The following is a 22,983-nucleotide window of genomic DNA, read 5'->3' as shown; positions in this document are numbered from 1 at the left end:
AAGAAAGTCATATTTTCCATGTTCCCATCACATTTTGTACTCCCTACATCCATCCTATAAGACATGGTTAAACCTGATATGGTCTTCAAAACTAATCTTTGGTCTATAATTTCTCATATAGTATAAAATTTGTAGGAAAAACTTATAACCATATGAAAGTAAATTTAAATACCAATTCATTGATATTATTTTCAGTAAATAAAATTGAATTTATATTATACTAATTATTGATCATTTTAAAATTTGAATATTTAAATGTATGGACACATTATATTATAGCATGGAGAGAGCTTAAAACAACAGTTTGTTAGCTGTTTGTCTGAATTTGTCAATGGACATGCATGCAAGCTCAGCAGAGTGAGAGAAGTACATTGCATCCCAACACATATTTGATCATAAATTTGTGGTAACCTGATGACAACCGTTTCTTTAGTTTCTTATTCATAACTATAGTTAGCAAGCAACAATATCTCAAGATGATAGTACTCGAGGGATAATGAGTTTCAGTTCATGAGTTGCTAGATATAATCTCAAGTGCGTTTCTTTCCTCAATCATCGCCTATAAATTTTGATTGGTTAATTTTGTTTATTTCAATCTGTGCTAATGTAGCTCCGGAGGTTAGTTTTCTCCATGTTTCCACTTACAAGTGCAAATGGACAATGTCATGAATTGGAACGCCACTCCAGACTCACCAACAATAATAGGTAATGACACAACAAATTGCTCTTCGACAGCAGACCTTCTCTACATATTACTTTTAAAAGGTATGAGCGGCGACACACCGCACACGATTACGAATGGATGAACTTGTTTAGCATAAGATAATACATTCAGGCTATGGGTTTTTCTAATAGTTCATGAGAGATATGAAGATATATATATATATATATATATATATATATATATATATATATATATATATATATATATATCCCGGCGACGGGCCTTCGTTCCGCTACGGCAGAAGCTGGCCTTTATTAAGTGCAAATGAATTTGGATCACAACTCAACAAACTCCACCTTGAGACAAATTCCTTCTTGTAGCATGAAACAATCCTTCACCCTGAACACAAAAAGACAAAAACACTTTCGGCGCCAAATAGCCTCTTGGACTAAACCACTATACCAACTAAGCTTGAGCAAAGCTCAAACTTAGCAATAGGAACAGGCTTTGTCATCATATCAGCAGGATTATCATGAGTACTTATCTTGCATACCTTCAGCTTACCTTGCGTGACTACATCGCGAACATAATGGTACTTGATATCAATGTGCTTTGTCCTCTCATGAAACATCTGATCTTTAGTGAGGCATATAGCACTTTGACTGTCACAAAACAAGTTAATGCAAGAATCAACTCCACAAAGCTCAGCAAACAATCCTTTCAACCAAACTGATTATTTACATGCTTCAGCAATAGCCATGTATTCTGCTTCAGTGGTAGACTGGGCAACAACAGGCTACAATGTTGCCTTCCAACTCACAGCACAACTACCAATGGTAAATACATAACCTGTGAGTGACCTTCTCTTATCCAAATCTGCAGCAAAATCAGAATCCACATATCTAACAAGCCCCTTATCAGTCCTGCCAAACTTCAAGCAAGCATTAGCTGTGCCTCTGAGGTACCTGAAAATCCACTGAACAGCTTTCCAGTGTTCTTTACCAGGATTAGCCATGTATCTACTAACCAAACTCATAGCATGAGATAAATCTGGATGGGAGCAAACCATGGCATACATCAAAGAACCAACAGCACTAGAATATGGAACTCTAGACATGTATTCTACATCCTCATCAGTACTAGCACATTGTAAAGCTGATAATTTAAAATGAGGTGCAATAGGAGTACTAACAGGCTTTGCAGCATGCATGTTAAAACGCTGAAGAACCTTCTTAATGTAGCTTTGCTGACTAAGAAATAACAAACCAGAATTTCTGTCTCTAGTGATTTCCATACCTAGAATTTTCTTAGCAGCACCAAGATCCTTCATATCAAACTCACTACTCAACTGTTTCTTCAATGTAGTGATTTGTTCCTTGCTCTTGGCAGCAATCAGCATATCATCAACATATAACAGCAAGTATATAGGTGATCCATTAACAAATTTAATATACACACAGCTATCAAATTCAGACCTCTTAAAGCCATGTGACAACATAAATGAATCAAACCTTTTATACCATTGACGAGGAGACTGTTTCAAACCATATAAAGATCTTTTCAACTCGCAAACATAATCCTCCTTACCAGGTACTATGAACCCTTCTGGCTGGTCCATGTATATCTCCTCCTCAAGCTCTCCATGTAAAAATGTTGTCTTCACATCTAACTGCTCAAGCTCAAGATCATGCATAGCAACAATACTGAAGAATGTGCGAATTGAACTATGCTTTACAACTGGAGAGAACACATCATTATAATCAACACCAGCGATTTGACTAAAACCTTTTGCTACTAACCTTGCCTTAAACCTTGGAGGCTCGCTAGGAGATAAACCCTCCTTTCTCTTGAAGATCCATTTACAACGAACAGGCTTCTTCTGTTTTGGCAAGTGCACGAGCTCCCATGTGCCATTCTTCTCAAGAGACTGCATCTCCTCCTGCATAGCTGAGATTCACTTCTCACGGTCTCCAGAAACAACAGCTTCAGTGTATGTGGCTGGCTCAAGAGTATTCTCCACCTGTTCAGCACAACTAAAAGCATAATAAACCATATCACATTCCTCAATAAGGCGGACTGGAGCTCCACAACTCCTCTTTGTTCTGCGATTTGCAATAGGTTCATCTTGTGGCTGCAAAACAGGAGGTGAGTGTTGAACAGTATCATTAACATCATTACCAACAATTTCAGTTTTCTGATCATCCACGTGCTCCACCTGCACGCTAACATATTGCTGCTCCTCATCAGAACCACCTGGTATGACATTTGTGGGCAAGCTATCATTAAACATAACAGATTCATTGAAAACAACACTCCTGCTCATGAATGTCTTATTAGTTTCAGGATTCCATAACTTATATCCTTTTACTCCTGAACCATAACCAAGAAACATACACTTAATAGCTCTAGGCTCTAATTTTCCATTATCAACATGAGCATAAGCAGTGCATCCAAAAACTCTCAACTGTGAATAATCAGCAGGCATACCAGACCATACCTCAATGGGAGTTTTCTTATTAAGTGGGATAGAAGGTGACTTGTTGATCAAGTAGCAGGCGTTGTTAGCAGCCTCTGCCCAAAAACGCTTGTTCATGCGAGCGTTGGACAGCATACAACGAGCCTTGGAGATGATGGTTCTGTTCATGCGCTCAGCCACACCATTCTGCTGTGGAGTGTACGGGATGGTGTGATGCCTAACGATGCCTTCCTTCCTGCAGTAATCATCAAAAGCATCCGAACAAAATTCACCACCATTGTCAGTGCGAAGTACTTTTACCTCATTTTCAGTTTGCCTTTCTATCATGACTTTCCACTCTTTAAAAGCAGCAAATGTATCATCTTTATGTTTCAGGAAATAAGGCCACACTTTTCTAGAGTAATCATCAATAATGGTAAGCATATAACGAGCACCACCAAGAGAGGGCTTACGAGAAGGCCCCCACAAATCAGCATGGACATAATCAAGTATACCTTTGGTGCGATGAACTGAGGTATTGAATTTTACCCTCTTGAGCTTACCAAAAACACAGTGCTCACAGAACTTCATGTTACCCTGAATGTAGCCATCCAGCAGGTTCCTCTTCATCAATTCTGCCATACCAAATTCACTCATATGTCCAAGACGCATATGCCACAGGTTAGTCTTACTAGGTTCATCTTTAGAAACAGCAGCAGCGGTAACAGAACCATGTAATGTACTTCCTCTAAGGACATATAAGTTTGCAGAATTCATATCACCAATCATATAAACGAGAGAACCTTTCGATACCTTTACAACTCCACCTGAACCGGAGTATTTGTATCCTTCTGCATCAAGTGTGCTGAGAGAGATGAGATTCTCGCCATCCCTGGTATGTGTCTCACATCTTTCAGCGTGCGTGTCATGCCATCATGTGTCTTGATCTGAACGGAGCCAATGCCCACGATCTCACGTGCGTTATCATCTCCCATGCGCACAAAATCTCCATTCTGCACAGACTTGTAAGAACTAAACCAATCTATGTTCATGCAGATATGAAACGAACATGCAGTATCAAGAATCCATTCATCATGACTAGCAACACAACCAGCAAAAACGACAAGACAATCTCCTGAATCAGAGTTATCAGCACTGGTAACAATAGAGGCCTTACCATCAGATTTCCTTTTCTCCTTATTCTGCAGCTTCCAACATTCTTCAATGAAGTGATTTTTCTTTTTGCAATACTTACAGAACTTTTTACCTCTAGACTTATAACGGCCTCTACTCTAGCTCTTGTCACGATCATTGCTGTCGTTATAGGTTCTCTGCTCAAATCTGCCTCTGACCTGCAATGCTTCGCCCCTAGAGGACGATGCATCAGACTGAACCATACATTTCATCTTCTCCCTGTTTTGGAGCGCCTCATAGACTTCCGCTAGGGTTAGTTCATCACGGCTTAAAAGTATGGTGTCACGAAAATTTGCATATGAACTAGGCAGTGAGCATAACAGTAAAAGACCTAAATCTTCATCATCAAACTGTACCTCCATCGACACTAGGTCGGCAACGATCTCTTTGAAGACCGATATGTGGTTCAATACAGAACCACTCTCCTGCAACTTGTGTGAGAACAACTTCATCTTGATATGCATCTTACTGGTTAGATCTTTAGACATGCAGATCGATTCCAGTTTGAGCCAAAGTTCTGCAGCAGTCTTTTCCTGCAACACTTCTTGCAAAATATCATTAGATAGATGAAGTTGGATCAGCGACAGAGCCTTATGATCTTTCCGCTTCTCCTCAGCGGTCCATACAGTCGATTTCTTCTTCCCAAAGCTTTCTAGCGCCTCATCAAGATCCGAAGTTTGTGCCAGAACAGCCCGCATCTTGACTTGCCACAGCGAGAATCTCGTCTTGTAGTCTAGCAGCGGTAGATCATACTTCATCGACGCCATCGCGAAACCCTAATGTGGGAACAAGCTCTGATACCACTTGTTAGGAAACGATAAGCGAACAAACGATAAAGAACAATAGATCAATCACAGAAGACACGAGATTTAACGTGGAAAACCCTCCCAAAACAGGAGAGAAAAACTGCGGGCGCCAGCCAGCAAAATATCTTCACTATATCTGGGGTGAGGTTACATCGCCGCACGACGGGTTACAAGAAGTATATATATGGTGGAATCCTAAAAGGGATGACGCTCCGGCCCAAGCCTCCCGGCGACGGGCCTTCGCTCCGCTATGGCAGAAGCTGGCCTTTATTAAGTGCAAATGAATTTGGATCACAACTCAACAAGACTTGGCATACAAATATATTACAAGAGTAAAATCTTGTTGTGGATTACTAGTACGTTATATCTTTTCAGGGGGATAAAATCAGTTGTTGGTAATAAGATTGCATTCTACTACACTAATGTGGAATTAGAAAAGGTGAAAGATCTACAAAACAGCTTCACTCATGACAACTGACAAGTGAATACAACAAATTATGGATCAAATTTCTATTTATCTGTCAGACAAACATGGACATGGGAAAGCATTTCATACTAATCCCAAAGAAACAGCTCGTTTTTACGATAGGCACAAACAGCTAAACATGGCAATAAGTAACTTAATAGGGAAAAATGAGGAAGGAATTAATAGTCCAGTGCAATGTAAACCTACTAAAACAAAGAAAGACTCGTGATAAATTAGTTCAGTTTCAAAGATTATTAAGAAAAATACAAGTGTTTCTCGCTTCCTCCATACAAACAAGAAAATACTGATAGGCATATCAATGAAAAGTAACAAGGTAAACAGTCCATAGTTTCTTACTGGTACAGGTTGCTCCTCAACTGTCATTCCACCTTTGGCGTTTGGATCACTGTATCAAAATGAAACAACAGCAGAAGCATCACCTTTTGAGATGTCGGAATTAGTAAGTAAAAGTTCAACAAAATGCAACACTGCGTTTGCAACCTTGAAAGTAATAGCAACAGCAACATACCAAACAGAAAAAAAAAACTACCAACCTCTGGGCGTTACCTTGACCATTACAGAGGCCATCGTATCCATAGTTGAAGCAATCTAAAAGAAAAGCAATAAGTGTCAAATCTCCTAAAAACGAATCATTTTCTTATGAGACATGCTCACATGAAGGGCCATGAATTGTCTTTTGAGATAATGGAAATGGTTTATATCTCTGGCCCATGTCTTAATGCACGCATCTAATAAATTTTGCTAATGAGAAAAAAATAGAGTATGAGTTTGAACATTAAAGTTAACTTTTATTTGAAGCTGCAGACATAGTAATGAATAATAGATCAACGTCAATCCCTTCATACCAAGAATTTCAATTGACTAAAGGTACGCCAGCAAGAAACAGGAATAATGTAAACACTTGACACCAATTCGCTATCTTTCTTGTTCTCAAGTAAATTGACAAGTACTGAAGTCTACTCTGCTACCAATCAAAGTTCATAGGTACCAACTAACAACATAGTCACCCTACTAGTGTGCCAATGTTGACTGATGGCTTAGTTCTTTTAAACTTCACTAATACAAAGATGCCGTGTGCAATTCATAGTGATCGCATTAAGTTTATAGCCCACCTGAGTATTATGAAATCATAGAAGAGTACAAGACACCTAACTGTTTAATACGCGATCATCGTGCTTGAAAAAGGTAACACGGTAATAATCGACGAATTACACACAAATTATACTGAACTACGCAGGGTCAAGTGCCCAAAACCTTCAGGGCGATTTTGACACAAGAGGTTTTGAGCAATCAGGACAAGCACCTAAAACCGATGGGTTTCCATGGGTCTAAGCAATCCATCCCCAATTCCCAAATTAACAACCGAAACTCTGGTTTGACAAATAGTATGCAAACACATGTCGCAGTGCACGATTTTGCTTCGAAATGCTTGTGCTCAAAATAGAAGTGTTCATCAAATGCATCTCACATTGAGCGTAACATGAAGTGTCCCTGTCCATTTCCCTGGCTCGCTCCTTCTCCAAGCCGATGGTCGCGAACCTGCACCACACCAAATCCCAAATGCGCGCGCGTGCACGCACGCACAGGACACACAATAGTTTGAAAGCATGAGCACAGAAGAACCCAAAACCCCCGAGACAAGCAAAAGGTGAACCGAAACGTCTCGCTCTCGCGCCTCACCTCTCTCCGCGCGGTGGACTGCGGCAGCCGACCGGGTCGTCCAAGCGCAGCGGCGGTGAAGGCGACCTCTCGGACGTAGGAGTGGGGCTGGCGCTCCTCATCTCAGCACGCGGAGGCGCGGCGGCCCCCTCCAGGTGATCGCTGAGGCGGTCGGGGCGTGAGGAGCCGAGCGGGGGTGGGAGAGGGAGCAGCTCGCCCTCTGGTGAGCGATCTCGCTTGAGTCCTGGAGTTGGTGACGGCGGGGGCGGTGGATGAAAGAGCGGCAGGTCCACCCGCGTGCGATGGCCGTCGTCCCGCGGAGGTGGAGGAGGAGGCGGCGGAGGAGGAGGAGGAGAGCGGAGGTCGGGGTCGACGGGGAAGCGGAGCATGTCCGCCATTGGAATGGAGGAGGCGCGGCCGCGAGCCCCGCCTAGGGTTTTGGGGATTTTGGGGGTGGTTGAGGCGACGAGCACGAGAGAGAGAGAGAGGGGGGGGCTTGGAAGAGAAGGGAGAGCGCGAGCAAGACGACGAAAGAGAAAAAAGCAAGAGAGGCGGGGAAGAAGCAGAGGCAGAGGAGAGAGAAGCCAATTGCCACTTGCCAGCATCTTGCCTTGCCAGTTGGCAGCCTAATTCGTACGGATTGGCCCTGGGCCGAAATCATTCATGGGCTTTTAGTATATGTGACTAATTCCAGAGGAAAAAGTACACCGAAGGTCCCTCAACTTGTCATCGAGTTAAAAAATCGTCCCCCAACCGCAAAACCAGATATCCGGCATCTCTTAACTAATTAAAACCGGTCACAATAAATTCTTCGGTGATTTTGACACCGGTTTTGTCCGACGTGGCAGCTGATTTAATGTGGGACCCACATGTGCCCCACATGTCAGGCTGACTCATCTATCTCCCTTCTCTTCTCTTTCTCGGTTCCTCCTCTCTCTCTCTCTGCCCAGGCTGGTCGGCGGGTGTGCACTGGCCGTGCGCGGGCGTCGACTGGGAGATGCGAGCTTGCACAGGCGTCGACGGGGCTAGGCGGGAGAGGATGAGGAGGACGGTGCCACGACGGCCATGGTGGAGAAGCACAGTGGCAGCCCACCGGAGCTCCACGGTGCAAACGTCGACAGGGCGAGGCGGAGAGGAGGAGGACGGCGCCGCGACGGTTGCAGTGGCGAAGCACTGCGGCAGCCCGTGTGGAGCTCGGATTGGGATCATGTGCACATGCCAGTGATAATGGCACGGTGCAGTTGACTACAGAGGATTCTGACTCGTGGAGCTCCACGGCACGGGCGTGCACCGGCCGTGCGCAGGCCTCAACGGGGAGGCGCGGGCGGCAGGAAGACGCGGGCTAGCTCTCTGTCCGCGTACTTGTCACAACATATCAAACATAGCCTCTCCTTTCTCAATCCTTCTTCCGTCCATCGACGGCCACCACGGGCGACCGCCTCCCAGTAATTGGCATGCTTTATCAGTAGTTCAGTACTACTTCTTCCGTTTCACAATGTAAATCATTTTAGTATTTTTCACATTTACATTTATGTTAATGAATCCATATATATATATATATATATATATATATATATATATATATATATATATATATATATATATATATATATATATATATATATTCATTAACATCAATATGTATATATTGAACTACTATTTGGCGCTACTTATTAGATGGCGCCCAACACACACAACCTCCACCCTGTTCCACCCCCACGTAATTAACTTTTAACTCAGCGACCCACCACCCCGCCCACCCTCACGCGATCTCAATCTGGTGCAAGCTACACAATTAAGTGTTAACTCAACCACCCAGCCTCACGTGCAAGTTAAATTTTAACTCAGCGACCCACAACCCAACCTGCCTCACGTGCACTTGATCTGGTGCATACTCGATCTTGTGATCCAACGGTGTTTACACATTGCGTTATTTTTTAACTCGACGTAGACTTAATCTGGTATATATATTATGGATTCACATCATAGAAATCGTCTACAAAATGCGCACGGATCCGGCGCGTCCACGGATACAGCGCCCCCTTTCTCCCGCATGGATCCTGCACGAGCATTTTTTTTATTTCTTGCAAGAATTATGTGCAATCTGTGATTATCTATATCCACGCGTGATCATGGCATGGTAGCGACCAGAAAGCTTGTTCGTTTGGTTGCTTGCCTTCTTTATCGGCAAAATTTGCTATAGGACATCCAAAAAACGTGTAATTAGTTAGAAGACACTGTAAAATATGTGTTTATATTGTAGGGCACCGTAAAAAACTGATAATTGATTGCTGGACACCCGCGAGATTATTTTATTATATTTGGAAAAATTAGAGAGAGAAATAGCTGTGTAAGTACGGTTCTACCCTTTGATTTTTTTTTTCATTTTCTTTCTTCTTCCTTATCCTTTTCTCTCTTTCTCAGCCTCACCCGCCGCTTCGCCCGTCATCGGCGATCGCAGCACTCGCCCGCCGCCGCCGCTCCACCAGTCCACCCACAGCGCGAGCAGCGTGCTCAGCATGTACACCAGTAGCCTCCCCGCCAGCCGTGGCGCCGACCGATAGTCCACCCCGCCGTCCCGCATCAGCCCTAACAAGAACCCCTCGTCGTGCGGCACCCTCCTTGTGTAGCACAGCCACCTCGCCGCCGAGGCGCTTCTGCGGGACTCGCCCGTGCCGGCGTCGGTGTCCTCGCCGCCCCCCCCCCCCCCCCACATCGTCCGTGGCCCTGTGGAAGTAGATGCGGCGGGAGTCCTCCTCGAACGCGACGGCGGTGACGTCGCCCGCGCGGAGGCCAGTCAAGAGGTCCGAGTAGGCCACCTCCTTGGCTGCATTCTTGGGCAGCGCGAGGCGGACAGCGAGGAGGAGGAACGCCAGGACGATGGGCGCCACCCACCGCCCTTCCCAGTAGTCACATCTAGCCTCCTCCCCTCCTCCTGCCATTGATGGATGCTTACCTAATTTGCCGGAAGTGACGACGGACCGGAGCGCGGCGTTCCACAGCGCGTCGACAGGGTAAAACCAGAGGAGGTTGAAGAGAAACAAGGTGAGCACGGCGCAGACGAGCCAAGCGGAGACGACTCTATTGAGGAAGCTGCAAAGGTTGCTGGTGGTGGTGGTGGTGGTGGTCGCCGGAGTTGGACACGACAGCCGGGTGGCGCCGTGGCCCGTGACGCGGTGGCTCGCGCGTGGCCATAGCTAGCGCGTACGACGAGGACGACGAGGTCGTACGACGTCGAACAGGTGAGAGTGGTGACTTCAGATAGTTTGTACATGTAGAGAGGAGATGGATGGAGTGTAACTTGGAAAGCACAGCATTATTGCTTAATCGAACATAAAGGGGATTAACATCTGGAGTAGAGAGGAAGTGATTAATCTGGCTAATTGAAGTATAGTAAATATTTCGAGTGGCCAAAGTGTCCCTAATGTTTGTGTCAAATCTAATCCACTGACGTTCAAAGTTTGTAGCATTTACATTGTTGACCAAGGGTAAAATTGTCTTTAATGAGTATTTTTTTTCTCCAATTCCTTCGGAAATAATAAAATAAAGCAACGAGTGTCTGGTAGCTAATTACCAGTTTTTTTTGTGTCCAACAGCAAATTCGCGTTCTTACGATGTCTATTAGCTAATTACATGTTTTTAGTGTCCAGTCGCAAATTTTGCCTTTGTTTATTGCAGGCTACCTGTTCAACCGAATGCAGCAGGGAGACAACTCTCAGCTTGATCGTGTTTGCAACTATGCACCAACAGTGTCTCCAGTGGGCTGAGTTCTGCACTATCCACCTGTATATGTATTGGTCAAGAAAGTGAGCACAGATGTATGTATTCAGTTCTGAAATGATTACTTGTTAATAGTTATTATCAGTCTGCCGTAGTTTTGATTCTTTCTTCTTGAGAGAGCTATATTATGCTTGTAAGATTGTGGCAAGCTTGGATTCTTTATTCTACTTGCGCATTACTACTTACTTTACATACCATCTGAATTCTGTTGTACCACCTTTCTAAGTAGGATCATTTTCACTCTCATCTAGAATGCACGCACGTTAATGTTTAGTTTGATCACCATCTTTATCCCATATATGTGATGCTGTGCAAAAACTGAACAAGGGATAGACGGGTGGGAGGCGAGGAGATGGCGGATCCGGCCGCCGCTCCGCACCCCACGTGCGCGGATCCAGCTGCGCTGGGGTGTGTCCGATGTGGATGCGGGCGGCATGACGGCGGATCCAGCGTGGTTCTTGCACGGGTAATGGCGGACACGACTGTGACGAGCGACTGCGGGCGGGAGGCGAGGCGGCGGCGGATCCGGCCACCACTCTGCCCCACGCACACGGCGCGACCTCCGCGGCGGCGAGCCTAGACTCCGATGGATATGGAGGAGCAGCAGCGGCCACCTCCATGACGCGCCACTGTCAATGTCCGGAGCAAGCGCCAATAAAAATTTAACTTATTCTTATAGATTGTGAGGATGTATATGTTCAGTCAAAATTTTCTTGTCATACCAAGTTAATTTTTTACTCTGTAAGGATACCAAGCATATGATGTATATGGAAAGGGGTTTCTAATGAATACATAGCGCCGGCTTTATTAAGAGGAATTATCGCACGAAAAAAGCCCCTTTTTCGACACCTCATCTAACCTTTTTTTCAATTAACGCCGAATCAATCCCTTACCATCGAAATCCGTGCAAATTATCGAGCGATTAGGATGCCACGTGGCACAGCGTGATTCGTGCGTGTGCTCCCACACTTGAGAAGGACTAAAATATAAAAAACAATCTTACGTTGGAGTAAAATGAAAAAGTGTAAAGCCACCTGATGTTTCCGGAAGGGTCACGACTCTTGGTCTTCTATAATCTTGATGATTCAACTCTTCATCTTCTCTGTATATCCATTCATTCTCCATCGTTCCTCTTTTCTCTTGTCATTGTTTCACGTTCGTTTATGTCGTTTTCATTGTTCACATCCACCAGCAGTCCGGCACCAAACATCACCATCCACATCCACCGGCAATACGTCTGATCCACCAGGAGAAAGAGGTAGCGACCTCCGGCCGGTACCTCTGCGGCAAGCATGTCCTGCACAGCGACGACACCACGAGGAGGAGGCGGTGGCCTTCAGCCGGTATCTCTGCGGCGAGCACGTCCTGCACCGCGAGGACGACGTCCGCGAGCTCAGTGAATGGCAATCACATGTATTAGTGATATAAATATTTCAGATTTTTCATTCTTAAAAAAAAACAGCTAGATCTGTTACTTCACTGATATATATTAGACTATTTGTTATAGTACTAAACAATGTAGTTGGATATACAGTAAATATTGTAATTCTGAGGGGTTTTGTGTTGCCAAGAAATTATCCTAAAAAAGCTTCAGTGATTTATCATTTCTTAACAATATATCTCTTGGTTAATATATGTATTCCTGGGAAAGAAAGAGGGGGAGATTATTAATAGCTGGTGCTGCACCAATACTGATGTAGGGAGATAAAGCTGTCCACAAACTGATAGAGAGATACAAACACCTTAATGTGGTTCTGCGGCTCCATCGTTGCACATTTCAAAGGTTGTTTGCTCAAGATCAGAAAGACGGAAACTCAAAAGTGAATCGTGATTCTGGTGCTACCTGTCTAGTTGAAATATATGGTGCGTGTAAATAAGCATTTTATCAAATAGGGGAAAACATTGTTCGGGGAATTTACCTCAGAATAGATTAACCCGGTTCAGCTGTTTGGGGAGCAAACAACCTGAGCGCCACTGATCGTGCTCAAGCGAGGAAGCAAAGAACACAAACGCTCATGGTATCCACCTCCATCCAAGCAACCAGAGTCGACCCAATACGTAGGCGGCTGAGTTAAAGCTCTTGATTTGCTTCTTGGAAGACTGGGGGAAACAGTTTTGAGCAAAGGAGGCGAACCAGATGATTGGCTTCCGTCCAGCTCCAGGAGTCCATGCGGTGGTCGACAGTTAAAAGCTGGGAGGCGGTTTGAATGTTGTGGAAGTTTTGACAGCCATGAAGTCTGCTCTTTATGGGCATCGACGGTTCCGTTCCTCCTGACACGCCGAGGAGGCAAACAGGCTGCAAGGCGCGCTCGGCTCAGCGTGGGAGGGGGAGAGATGGGCGTCGTAGGCCCCGGTGCGACGTGCAGCGCCGTGGGTGGGAGGAGGCAATGCGGTTGCTGCGGTGTGCGGATGAAGGAAACAGTGAAGAACTCACTGCTGGATTAATACCGGCTGGCCCATGGTTCACCTTACCAAGGGAGTCATGAGGGAGATTAAATGGGTGACGATTGGCAAGGCTATGGGCTTGGGCCAACAGAAAGAAGGATTTATAAGAGGCGCATGAGTGGGATGGGATGGCCCATTATTGCTGAACCATTGATCTGGAGACCTACAGAGAATCCAACGGCTGATATAATGTTGATGACATGGCGAATTAAGGAGGCAGCTTTGGATCTTAACTTTATAGAAAGAAGGGATACGATCAAGAAACGAGAGGCTGTTCACTTCATTACCACTATCAATGCTACCAAAAATTTTGATAAGGTAACTAACTTAACTCCGATTTGTCACTCTTATATTCTGAATAGGAATCCGCAAGCATGTACAAACAACCATCCTTTGAAAAACTGAACCTCCTTTCTTACCTTACTGTCTTTTTACCTAACGAGAAAACAGATGATATGCCACTCGCTAGGTTGGGTTCGGATAAAATGCCACTTAATATGTTGCCTACTGAATGAAATGCCACTTTGGAGGTTTTTGTGCCCAAAATATCCCTAGAGAGAGAGGGAGAGGGAGCGCCAGGAGGGCCCGCCGGCGGCACCGAAGGCCTCGACGGGCGGCAGCGGCAGCGGCCGACAGGAACGACAGGGTTCATACTCGCTCGCCGAGCTTTTCTTATCTTGGGTGCAAAACATGTTCTCACCATCTCTCTACCCTGACGGAACATGGAAGTTCCATTAAAAAAACAAAACCTAGAAGTTTCCTCTAACAAAAACACCACCAAATTAATTATAGAGAGGTTTCAAACTAATCCTATCTACTAATGCTTCCAACAATTTATAACACAAAAAAAAAGGTGAATAACCTAAGTGGTCCTCCAAGTTTCATGCAAGGATCAGTTTAATCCTTAATATTTCAATCTGTCCATATTAGTCCTTCGAGTTTTTATTTTCATTTAAACTTATCCTTGAACCCACATAACTAACAAATCTCTTGATAAATAACACTTATACCCCCTCCCCTCCCCCCTCTCCATTCATCACATATATAAGAGAAAAAATTGCATGCAATGAATTCTTTTTATAGATAATGCATAGCAATTCATGTAAAACAAAAATAAATTATGTACTTGCAAGTGTATACGATAGCTATTAGGCTCAAGTTTCATCTGCGCATGTTGAAATAATGGGAAGTACATATACAATGTTATTTATTCATTTTGGTTTTCTTTTTTCTAGTGTATAGTTATATATAAATTAAGGGCAAAAGGGACAATTTTTTTAACAGAATTGTTGACTAGAAATAGCCATATGGCATATTAAGTGGGCCCAAGGATGATTTTAGACCAAAACAAATACTCAGAGGATCTATGTGGACAAAATAAAACCTAAAGCCCGGCACTCCATTTTCCATGTTGGAGGATAGTTGTCCACATAGATTAATTAACCACGTGCTAATGAACTACTCTATTTTCCATGTTGGAGGGTAGTGTTCCCATCCATGAGGAAAGAACACAGCCCGGCCCTCGATTTTGTCAGTATAAAAATTGCACTGTGATTAATACACAGGTTGCATCCTGGAGCTGCAGACCTCTGAAGCTGCGGGCCACTGAACTGATCAAGTGCAGCATAGCTCAGCAAATTGCAAAAGAAAATAAATGAAATGTGAATGGCTCTGAGTAAAAAGGAGGCTGGCACGAGAAGATTTGCGATATCAGATGTCAGGCAGGGATGAACTGCCTTGATTCTTGAATCTTGGTAGAGGACAAAGCTGCAATAAGTGACTGAATTGGTTGCATTCATTTTAACTGAAGAATGTGCAGTCCTAGATCAACCCAGTGAACATGTGGGACTTGCAGCCAGCCAAATGATCTAATTTTCTAGCCTCTGATGGTTTGGTGGTACGTACAGTGCGTGAGAGCATCAAAGGAAGAGGGGAATTGGTTCATTCTCTCATGAGCAGTCAAGTTCAGAGATCGCCAGCCTCCGCTTTAGGGACTCGTTCTCCTTCCGGAACTTCATCACCTTCTGCTTCAGTGTCTCCACGTGCTGGACCGAGATGGAATCCCTTTGCTGCTCTGCCTGCTTCATCTTCATGATCCTCACTGCACCATGACAAAACAATCCTGTTAAGGGTTAACCAACTAGGGGAAAGGAGCAAAAACGTGTCGTCGAATAACTGAAATTTGTTAGCTCCAGTTCTGTTCTTCAAATCCATGTTCTTCACGGTGAAGCATTATGTTTCATTCTTCTGTTTCAATTGACACAGGAAATATGGGTGGTTTGGGAGAACAAGATTTGTGTGTTTCAACAGAACAGTACAGGTTGAACTTACATTCATTTTCAGTATTCTGAAGCTTCCTATGCATGTCATTTTTCTCCTCCTGTTCAACAATGACTACATCCTTCAGATCCTGGATCTCGTTTTTATCTATAGTAGGAGCCAGGAAATATGTGCATCATAAGAGCTAGAGAGCGTATTCCAAAGGAATTTAATCTTTCACATGGAAAGGATTTAGAGCATTACACTGCTGGTGCACATCAGCAGTAACCTGCTCCAACCTGCTATTTAGCATGTCAATGTGAGCTTTATGAGCTTCCAGTTCCAGATTGAGTTGCTTTATCACAGCTTCATTGGTTGCTTGCTGAACAACAGCGCAGCTGTTTACAGCAGATGTTAGATTTATTAATTGCATATAGAAATTATGCAATTAGCTGCCCTCCTTGAAAGGAAACTTTACCTGAGCTTGTTCTCCAGGTCATTGCTGTTCATTTCACTGCCAAGCTTAAGTTGTTCGATTTCCCTCTTATACTCCTACATGAAATGAACACTAATTATACACTATATGTTCTATGGATTGACTGGAAACACTAATTATACACTATATTTTCCTCTTAACCTCTTCCATGGATAGCAATCTCGTGTTTGCCTTTTCCAGTTCTTCCTTCAGATTACGAGACTCTGTGTGAAATTTCATCTGAAGAATATCAAGCACATCAGAAATTCAGAACTAATCCAGTGCTTCACAGACATGAATGTGCTACATATAACCATTTCAATAGCTGTCCTGTTAACAATCTAACAGCCAGTTTCCAGACTCCAAGTAGAAAAATAAAAAACTAGACTAAGTTGCACAATTTGAGATTTAATGTAGTATTGAAAGCACCAGACAATCAACAGCACAGGTGAAATGGTGTCGATAGGTGAGTTCATCTATACCAACCAGTTAACACTCAAATAAAAAACGAAATTTGGAGGGAGAGACGTCCCTCCAAACATTTTCTAAGAAGAAATTGTGAGCATTTTGGGAATTAAACACGGGATCTTAGGGTTGAAACCACACACCCCTTGCCACTGCATTATCAAGTGCATCTCAGTTAATACTGAAATAGATCAACTAAGTTTGCTGCACATTATTGTAGCAGTACAGTTCCATCCTCCTTACGATTGCACAGAGTAAATAGCACCAGACCTGATTGGTGAACTTGAACAAAGTTTCAGTATACAGCCTTCTCAATCGCTCATTATCTGCACAGCACAAAACATTTATTAACTCACTCATTGTTTCAACCTTAACAAGCAACACAAATCATCAGCTACCACACAGTATTCACATTAACATAAAAGGCAACACAAACTGAAGCTTAAGCTTGTAAAACAGCTCTCAAATATCAGCTAACCACTCTTGAGATCTGCAACGTGCGACTCGAGAGCCTGACGCCTCTCGGATTCAGAGCTGCAGTTCACCCTTAAAGCCTGGGCCTCCACAAGTGCATCCTTGTACCCCTGTTCGAAACAACAGAACAGCGATAGAAGATCAAAGTGTATCATCGGAATTTGGAAATGCTAGGGTGTTAGATCATGTTCCTTGAAACGGAATAGCATTCGAGCCCTGGAAGCAGAGATCACGCGGTACTAATCTCCTACCCGAACTTGAGCTGGTGGGTTAAATGCATTTGAGCTGAAGGAATTGGCATGATATGGCATCGAAACTGGAAGCAGCTACCGGCATTCGTGATCAGCACTTCGCTCGATGAACCCTAATCCTAAAACCCAAAAACGAGACGGCGGGAGGACACACAGAGCGAGTTCGAACCGCCGAGCTCGCGACACGCCGGAGAGAATGGGTGGGGACCTGGGAGAAGCGGTGGAAGTTTCGCAGCAGCGACTCCAACTCCTCGTCCCCCGCCGCCGTCGCCGCCGCGGCCATGGCCGTCGTCGCGCTGGTCTCGTCTCGCACGCGTGGTGGGGATGGAAGACAAGAGGAAGAGGAGGCCTGATGCAATACAAATCATCGCGAGGGCTCTTTTGCAAATCTGCGCCACACGTGTCACGTTCTGGGCCGTCAAACCTTGATCCAACGGCCTTCGCATCACGCTACAAGCGCAGAGAAACTAACTGCGAAGCCCAGCATCGGTTGCAATGTTTGCACTTAGCAGTGTTTACGTTTTCGACAAATAACAATCCAAAAACGGAAAACCACGAAATTTTGAGGGTTCGACGCGGGACGAGAGTAGATTCGTGTCAAATGGTTCTCGATAATTTAAATTTAAAACGATAAAATTCAACCAAAAGTTATTTGGATCGAAATTTGTCGGCTCAATCGAAAAGTTGAACCCTAAGTAGGAGAAAGAAACGAGACAAAATCAGACAATGCACTGATGCTGCGATTGTGAAATTAACCTGCCTGCTTGCCCAGTGTCACCTGTAAATCAACGATTACATCTGACAAGAGAGTAAAATGCAAAATATGTCACATGCGCTCAAGCTGAACTCGTCCATTTATCTACTGCCAAAGGCAAAGCTATAAAACTCAAATACAAGCATAGAAAAAGCCGGCCACAAGCATATATCATCTCGGAGAGACCGGCATTGCAGAACCACATGAATCCTAGAGCCGGTCATATCATACATCCGGTTAACTTGTTGAGCACCATGACTACTTGATTGTTGATTGATACGCATCCTCCTCCTTTTTCTCAAGTCTGAACCCTCAAGCATCACGCGACTCCCGACTGCGATTCATGGCCATTTGCAGCAGAAACTGCCTCCTCGACTGCAGAATTGTGCTGCTCGACACCTGTTGCCTCGACGATTCCGTTCTGCTGAAAAACACGGGTAATTCACATTTTGAGTAAGACTACTGACCCAGTTTAAAATTCACTGCTCTAGAACAGTTATTTTTTCTAGAAACTGCAATACATGATTGTTTCGTGCTCACAAGTCACAAATCCTCATCCTATAAAGAAAGAACAAGTGCACCCTAAGGATGCATTTCATCAGTCCATATGTCTTACACTCTAATGCCAATTTCATCAGGCCCAAACAATGGTTTTACACAACGCTAAATTTGAGTTAGAAAAGGATGAGGGGTAAATCTATAAATAAAATTTGCAATCTAAAATTCTGAATGAATGAAGTGCAAACATAGTGACTTACAACATCATTGGTTGCAGCTGGCACAATTTGCAAGGGCACAGGGGGACCTTTTGTTACCTCTCTCATCGTACCCTACGAAATACGAACAAATTGGAGCAGAATATTGTCAATAACACCAAGACTGACCCTAAAAACGCTAAATGCAACTTGTCTGCAAGCTAAGAACTTAAAACCAACACTGAACCACTGGGGTAATGGAGGTTTTGGGTGGGGACGTTACAATTTCCATGACTGTTTACTGGTGTTCCAACTTTCACGATGGGACCATACATGTGAACTGTGATTTGGGATGCATTGGACACTCAACAGATCACACAAAAGATCCACCCTGAGAGCTACAACAATCAAGCTAGAACAGTATAACTTTTACCACCAAACTTAGCATATGGTAAAAGGGGAAATTTTACAGTACCTGGGCTCTAGAAAGGCAAAAATTGTTCATTATATTAATATTGAAGGAGACACCCTCGATGCAACAAAGGTTATGCAAACAACATACAGCCTATTCTAGAAGTTGCAATTAGCACCAATGTATAGAAAGATACTGGTGCAGTGCAATAAAGATTGGAAGTACCTTGTTTGCCCACATAAGTCCACATGCATTGCACAATGTTCTTGGGCCATCAGGACCACGGCGCATCATAGGTGTTGACGCTGCACTAATACCACAATGATGGCACCTGAAAGAATTGTGCATGGAAAGTAACTCTCACAACAAGAACTAAGTTTCAAATTCTGAAGCAAAAGAAGCTAGAAAATATAAGGCAAATATACAAGCAACAGGTGCAAGAGGCAAGAGGCATCTATTATCATGTGGGTGGCAAACAATTGATCAAGACCAACTATCATTTTTTAGTTATCAACAGCCAAATAGCAAAAACCTGTCTGAAATGGAAGAGCTAGATCTGGTAAGCAGTGAATGATGCAAGTCAGACAATTCTCATTTCGAAATTTTTAATTTTATGCTGCATGACCTTCTACAGTACGAAAGTGCAGTGTCACATTCGCCACATGGCAAACACCTTGAATAGTCAAGATTTAGAATCACGTGCTTCTACCTTGCCTGGTACAGAAATTGATGCTACATTTTTTTTATCAGGAACTAGAAAGATGTATACATTGATCCATTTTCCGCTGGAGGTTTCCCATGCATTTTGATTTATTTTTTGCACCCAACTACAATTGAAATATATGCAGGATAGTTGTGCTGTAAATTTTCAAATATCAAACTGAGTTAAAGGCTTGATTCAAGGCTTCACAGTTCTCACTACCCAGAAGTGTTCAATTAAAAAATGGCTAGCTAGCTAGCTCCAGCGACGTGCGTGCATGCTGCATGGCACATGGTGGAGGTTGGGTTGGTGACTGAGAGAAAACGACAAAGTCTCTGTATGATAGCCCAATGTCCCTGTGGACAGTGCGAGCATGAGATAATGCATCCTTACTAGGTCAAAGATATACCTAGCAGTGCACCCATGTGTTGCAATGGAAACTGATTTTCTTATAATTGGAGCATATTGAATATATTTCCCAATTATGGATGAATTTTCGAAACAACACAATTCAGTTGCCCAGGTGGGAAATCAGGATCCATGAATGGCACACTTATTTACTACATAAAGAAATGGCCATCCCTCATATAAATATGGTTGTAATGATTTTCATGCATTTATATAATACTAATGGGAAGTATGAACATATAAAGATATAATAAGTACAATAGTTTGAATACATACTCAGCAGCTGATGGAGGTCGACCTTCAACTGCGCCCCAATTTGGCGAACCTTCCGAACTAGTTATGACGGATGTTGCTTCTTCAGCCTTCGATTTTGATGATGTAAACTGGCCTCTATTACGCTGCATCCTGTAAATGTATAGAAAATAATTACTACTATCTCATAAAACTTAAAAAGGAAAATTCACATTGCCAAATATACAAAATCAAATGCAATAACAAGTTCATCCACCATAAGAAAACTTCATAATATTAAACAGAGAAAATGGATTATATTAATAAGCTAACACTAAATACACAACATAACAAATACTCTAGAATATAGACAGGGAAAAGAAGGCTATATTAAAAGGCTAGTCTAACTAACCTAAGTGCAACTTCCTTCCTAACAGTATACCGGATCTTCTTATCAAAGTTTCTCTCTTTTCTCTTTTCCCGGAACCTCATCAATGATGCCATCCGGTGAGGAAAATTCATCTTCTGCATAAGAGAGTACACACAGTCACATAAGCACCATTACAATTTAAAATAGTCTCAACTGGCAATCACCATAATTCGCCCAGCGATGACTTCACCTTACTGTATGCCGCTGAAGATGATGGTACCGAACCCGACCCTGGTGCTAGCTCTCTTCCTCCAAGCAGTAACAGCACAGCTTGCACCTGCCAACACAAGTAATTCAAACTCATCACCGATTCACCGAGCAATTCAGGTGCGCAAAACACACACAAAAAAAAACTGAAATCATGGATGAGCGGCGCAGGCACAGCACCCTCTCGGCGGAAACGGACTCGAAGACGTAGACCTCGCCCTGGAACGACAGCGTGAGGGTGTTCGACGCCACGTGCGGGTAGCCGCCGCCCGCCTCCCCGCCGGCCACGGGCACCATCTCCCCGTGCGGGTCCATCCCCGCCACGGCCGCGGCGGAGGCGTCGGCGTCCATGGGGACCCCCTCCCCGCCCTCGTACTCCTCCTCCTCCCCCTCCTCCCCCTCCTCGTACTCCTGCTCCTGCTCGTACCGCTCCATAGCCTCCACCTCCGCCTCCGCCTCCGCCTCGTCCGCCGCAGCGGCGGGGGCGGCCTCCTCGTCGGCGGGAGCCGGGCCGCGGCGGGGCTGGTAGGGCTTAGCTTCGTGGTGGCCGCTCATGGCGGGGGATCGGATCGGACGATGGGGATGGAGGCGAGACCAAACCCTAGGGCTTCGATCCGTAGGAGTCTCGGGTGTATAGCCGCGGGCGGTTTTTTTTTTTGTTTTCTTTTCTTTTCTTTTCTTTTTTTCGGAAAATGCTCGGTTTCTTTCCGCGGGGAGCGCGTCGTGAGGATTTTTTCGCGGGCGAATCGTGGCCGTCCGTGCCGCTTCCAGCTAAGTCATCACGTGTCAGTTCAGAGTGTTTGACACGCTACAATATGGATAGAGTGTGAAATGTTTTTTTTCTTTTTTTTGTTTTTACTTTCTTCATTTGCAACTGTATGAGTTTATTAGATTATTATCTGGTTCTTTTTAATTTAGGCCCTGTTTTGTTCCCAAATTTTTTTTCTCAAAAACATCACATCGAATCTTTGGACACATGTATAGAGTATTAAATATAGATAAATTTAAAAACTAATTGCGCAGGTAGGGAGAAAATCACGAGACGAATTTTTTTTAGCCTAATTAGTCCATGATTAGCCATAAGTGCTACAGTAACCCACATGTGCTAATGACAGATTAATTAGGCTCAAAAGATTCATCTCGCAGTTTCCAGACAAATTATGAAATTAGTTTTTTCATTCGTGTTCAAAAACCCCTTCCGACATCCGGTCAAACGTCCGATGTAACACCCAAAAATTTCCTTTTCGCGAACTAAACAGACCCTTACTCTTCTTATAGTAAATTTCATAGAACTTAGATGTTGTGATTAAAGTTACATAAAATCGTATTAGTTTAGGTATGTTTGCACATAGCCATGGTAATACGCTATTATGGTCCTTAACTTTCGTAAAACCACGACGTTAACTAGTCTATTTAATAATACTATAGAAAAATAAAAAAAAAGATTCAGCATTCATGACTACAACATTTTAATGATAAATTAAAATAACTACTTCCTCCGTTTCATATTATAATAAGACATAGGGAGTAGTATATTTCAACATAATTTTAGGTCCAGCGGGCGAAACCATGTGGTTTTGTATAATTTAGATTTTTTTTTACACCTATGGTTTTATGGAATTTATCTCGATTAGAAAAAGATACATGTACAAAAAATTATTGCGAAATTTTGCATTACTCATCTAAAGCTAAAACGCATTGAGCTAAGTTTTTTTCTTTTATTCATCGAATG

The 22,983-nt window shown here is 43.6% G+C and overlaps 2 protein-coding genes and 1 long non-coding RNA gene across 8 annotated transcripts; 1 reads left to right on the top strand and 2 right to left on the bottom strand.

The window, feature by feature from the left end:
• The first annotated feature begins 9,650 nt into the window (after positions 1–9,650).
• On the top strand, positions 9,651–11,862 carry LOC9272718 (uncharacterized). 3 transcript variants are annotated; one of them, XR_010739715.1, is made up of 3 exons: positions 9,665–10,507; positions 10,944–11,083; positions 11,379–11,862. It is a non-coding gene; the product is annotated as an uncharacterized lncRNA (long non-coding RNA). The 3 variants fall into 3 exon arrangements; XR_010739716.1 differs by having other exon boundaries at positions 9,688–10,507; positions 11,373–11,862; XR_001542942.3 differs by lacking the exon at positions 11,379–11,862 and having other exon boundaries at positions 9,651–10,507; positions 10,944–11,242.
• Positions 11,863–15,262: 3,400 nt separating this feature from the next.
• LOC4328301 (protein At-4/1) lies at positions 15,263–17,740 on the bottom strand. The gene is made up of 8 exons (NM_001409323.1): positions 17,623–17,740; positions 17,168–17,273; positions 16,960–17,015; positions 16,387–16,464; positions 16,228–16,301; positions 16,014–16,147; positions 15,822–15,917; positions 15,263–15,591 (listed from the first exon to the last, which is right to left on the bottom strand). The coding sequence occupies exons 1-8, from the start codon at positions 17,695–17,697 to the stop codon at positions 15,440–15,442; spliced, it is 771 nt and encodes a 256-aa protein (NP_001396252.1). The 5' UTR covers positions 17,698–17,740; the 3' UTR covers positions 15,263–15,439.
• A 385-nt stretch (positions 17,741–18,125) lies between these two features.
• Positions 18,126–21,926, bottom strand: LOC4328300 (GATA transcription factor 17-like). Of its 4 annotated transcripts, none has more exons than NM_001409321.1 (7): positions 21,432–21,926; positions 21,235–21,321; positions 21,027–21,139; positions 20,660–20,788; positions 19,501–19,606; positions 18,927–18,998; positions 18,126–18,592 (listed from the first exon to the last, which is right to left on the bottom strand). In NM_001409321.1, the coding sequence occupies exons 1-7, from the start codon at positions 21,804–21,806 to the stop codon at positions 18,488–18,490; spliced, it is 987 nt and encodes a 328-aa protein (NP_001396250.1). In that variant the 5' UTR covers positions 21,807–21,926; the 3' UTR covers positions 18,126–18,487. The 4 variants fall into 4 exon arrangements, with proteins under 4 accessions (NP_001396250.1, NP_001396251.1, XP_015622991.1 ...); XM_015767505.3 differs by having other exon boundaries at positions 18,134–18,589; positions 21,432–21,854; NM_001409322.1 differs by lacking the exon at positions 18,927–18,998.
• Between the last annotated feature and the right edge of the window lie 1,057 nt (positions 21,927–22,983).

This window comes from Oryza sativa, chromosome 2 (genome assembly GCF_034140825.1).
Source record: "Oryza sativa Japonica Group chromosome 2, ASM3414082v1".
Lineage (NCBI taxonomy): Eukaryota > Viridiplantae > Streptophyta > Magnoliopsida > Poales > Poaceae > Oryza > Oryza sativa.
The sequence above is the reverse complement of the archived record's forward strand: the minus strand, read 5'-3'. Positions and strand labels throughout refer to the sequence as shown.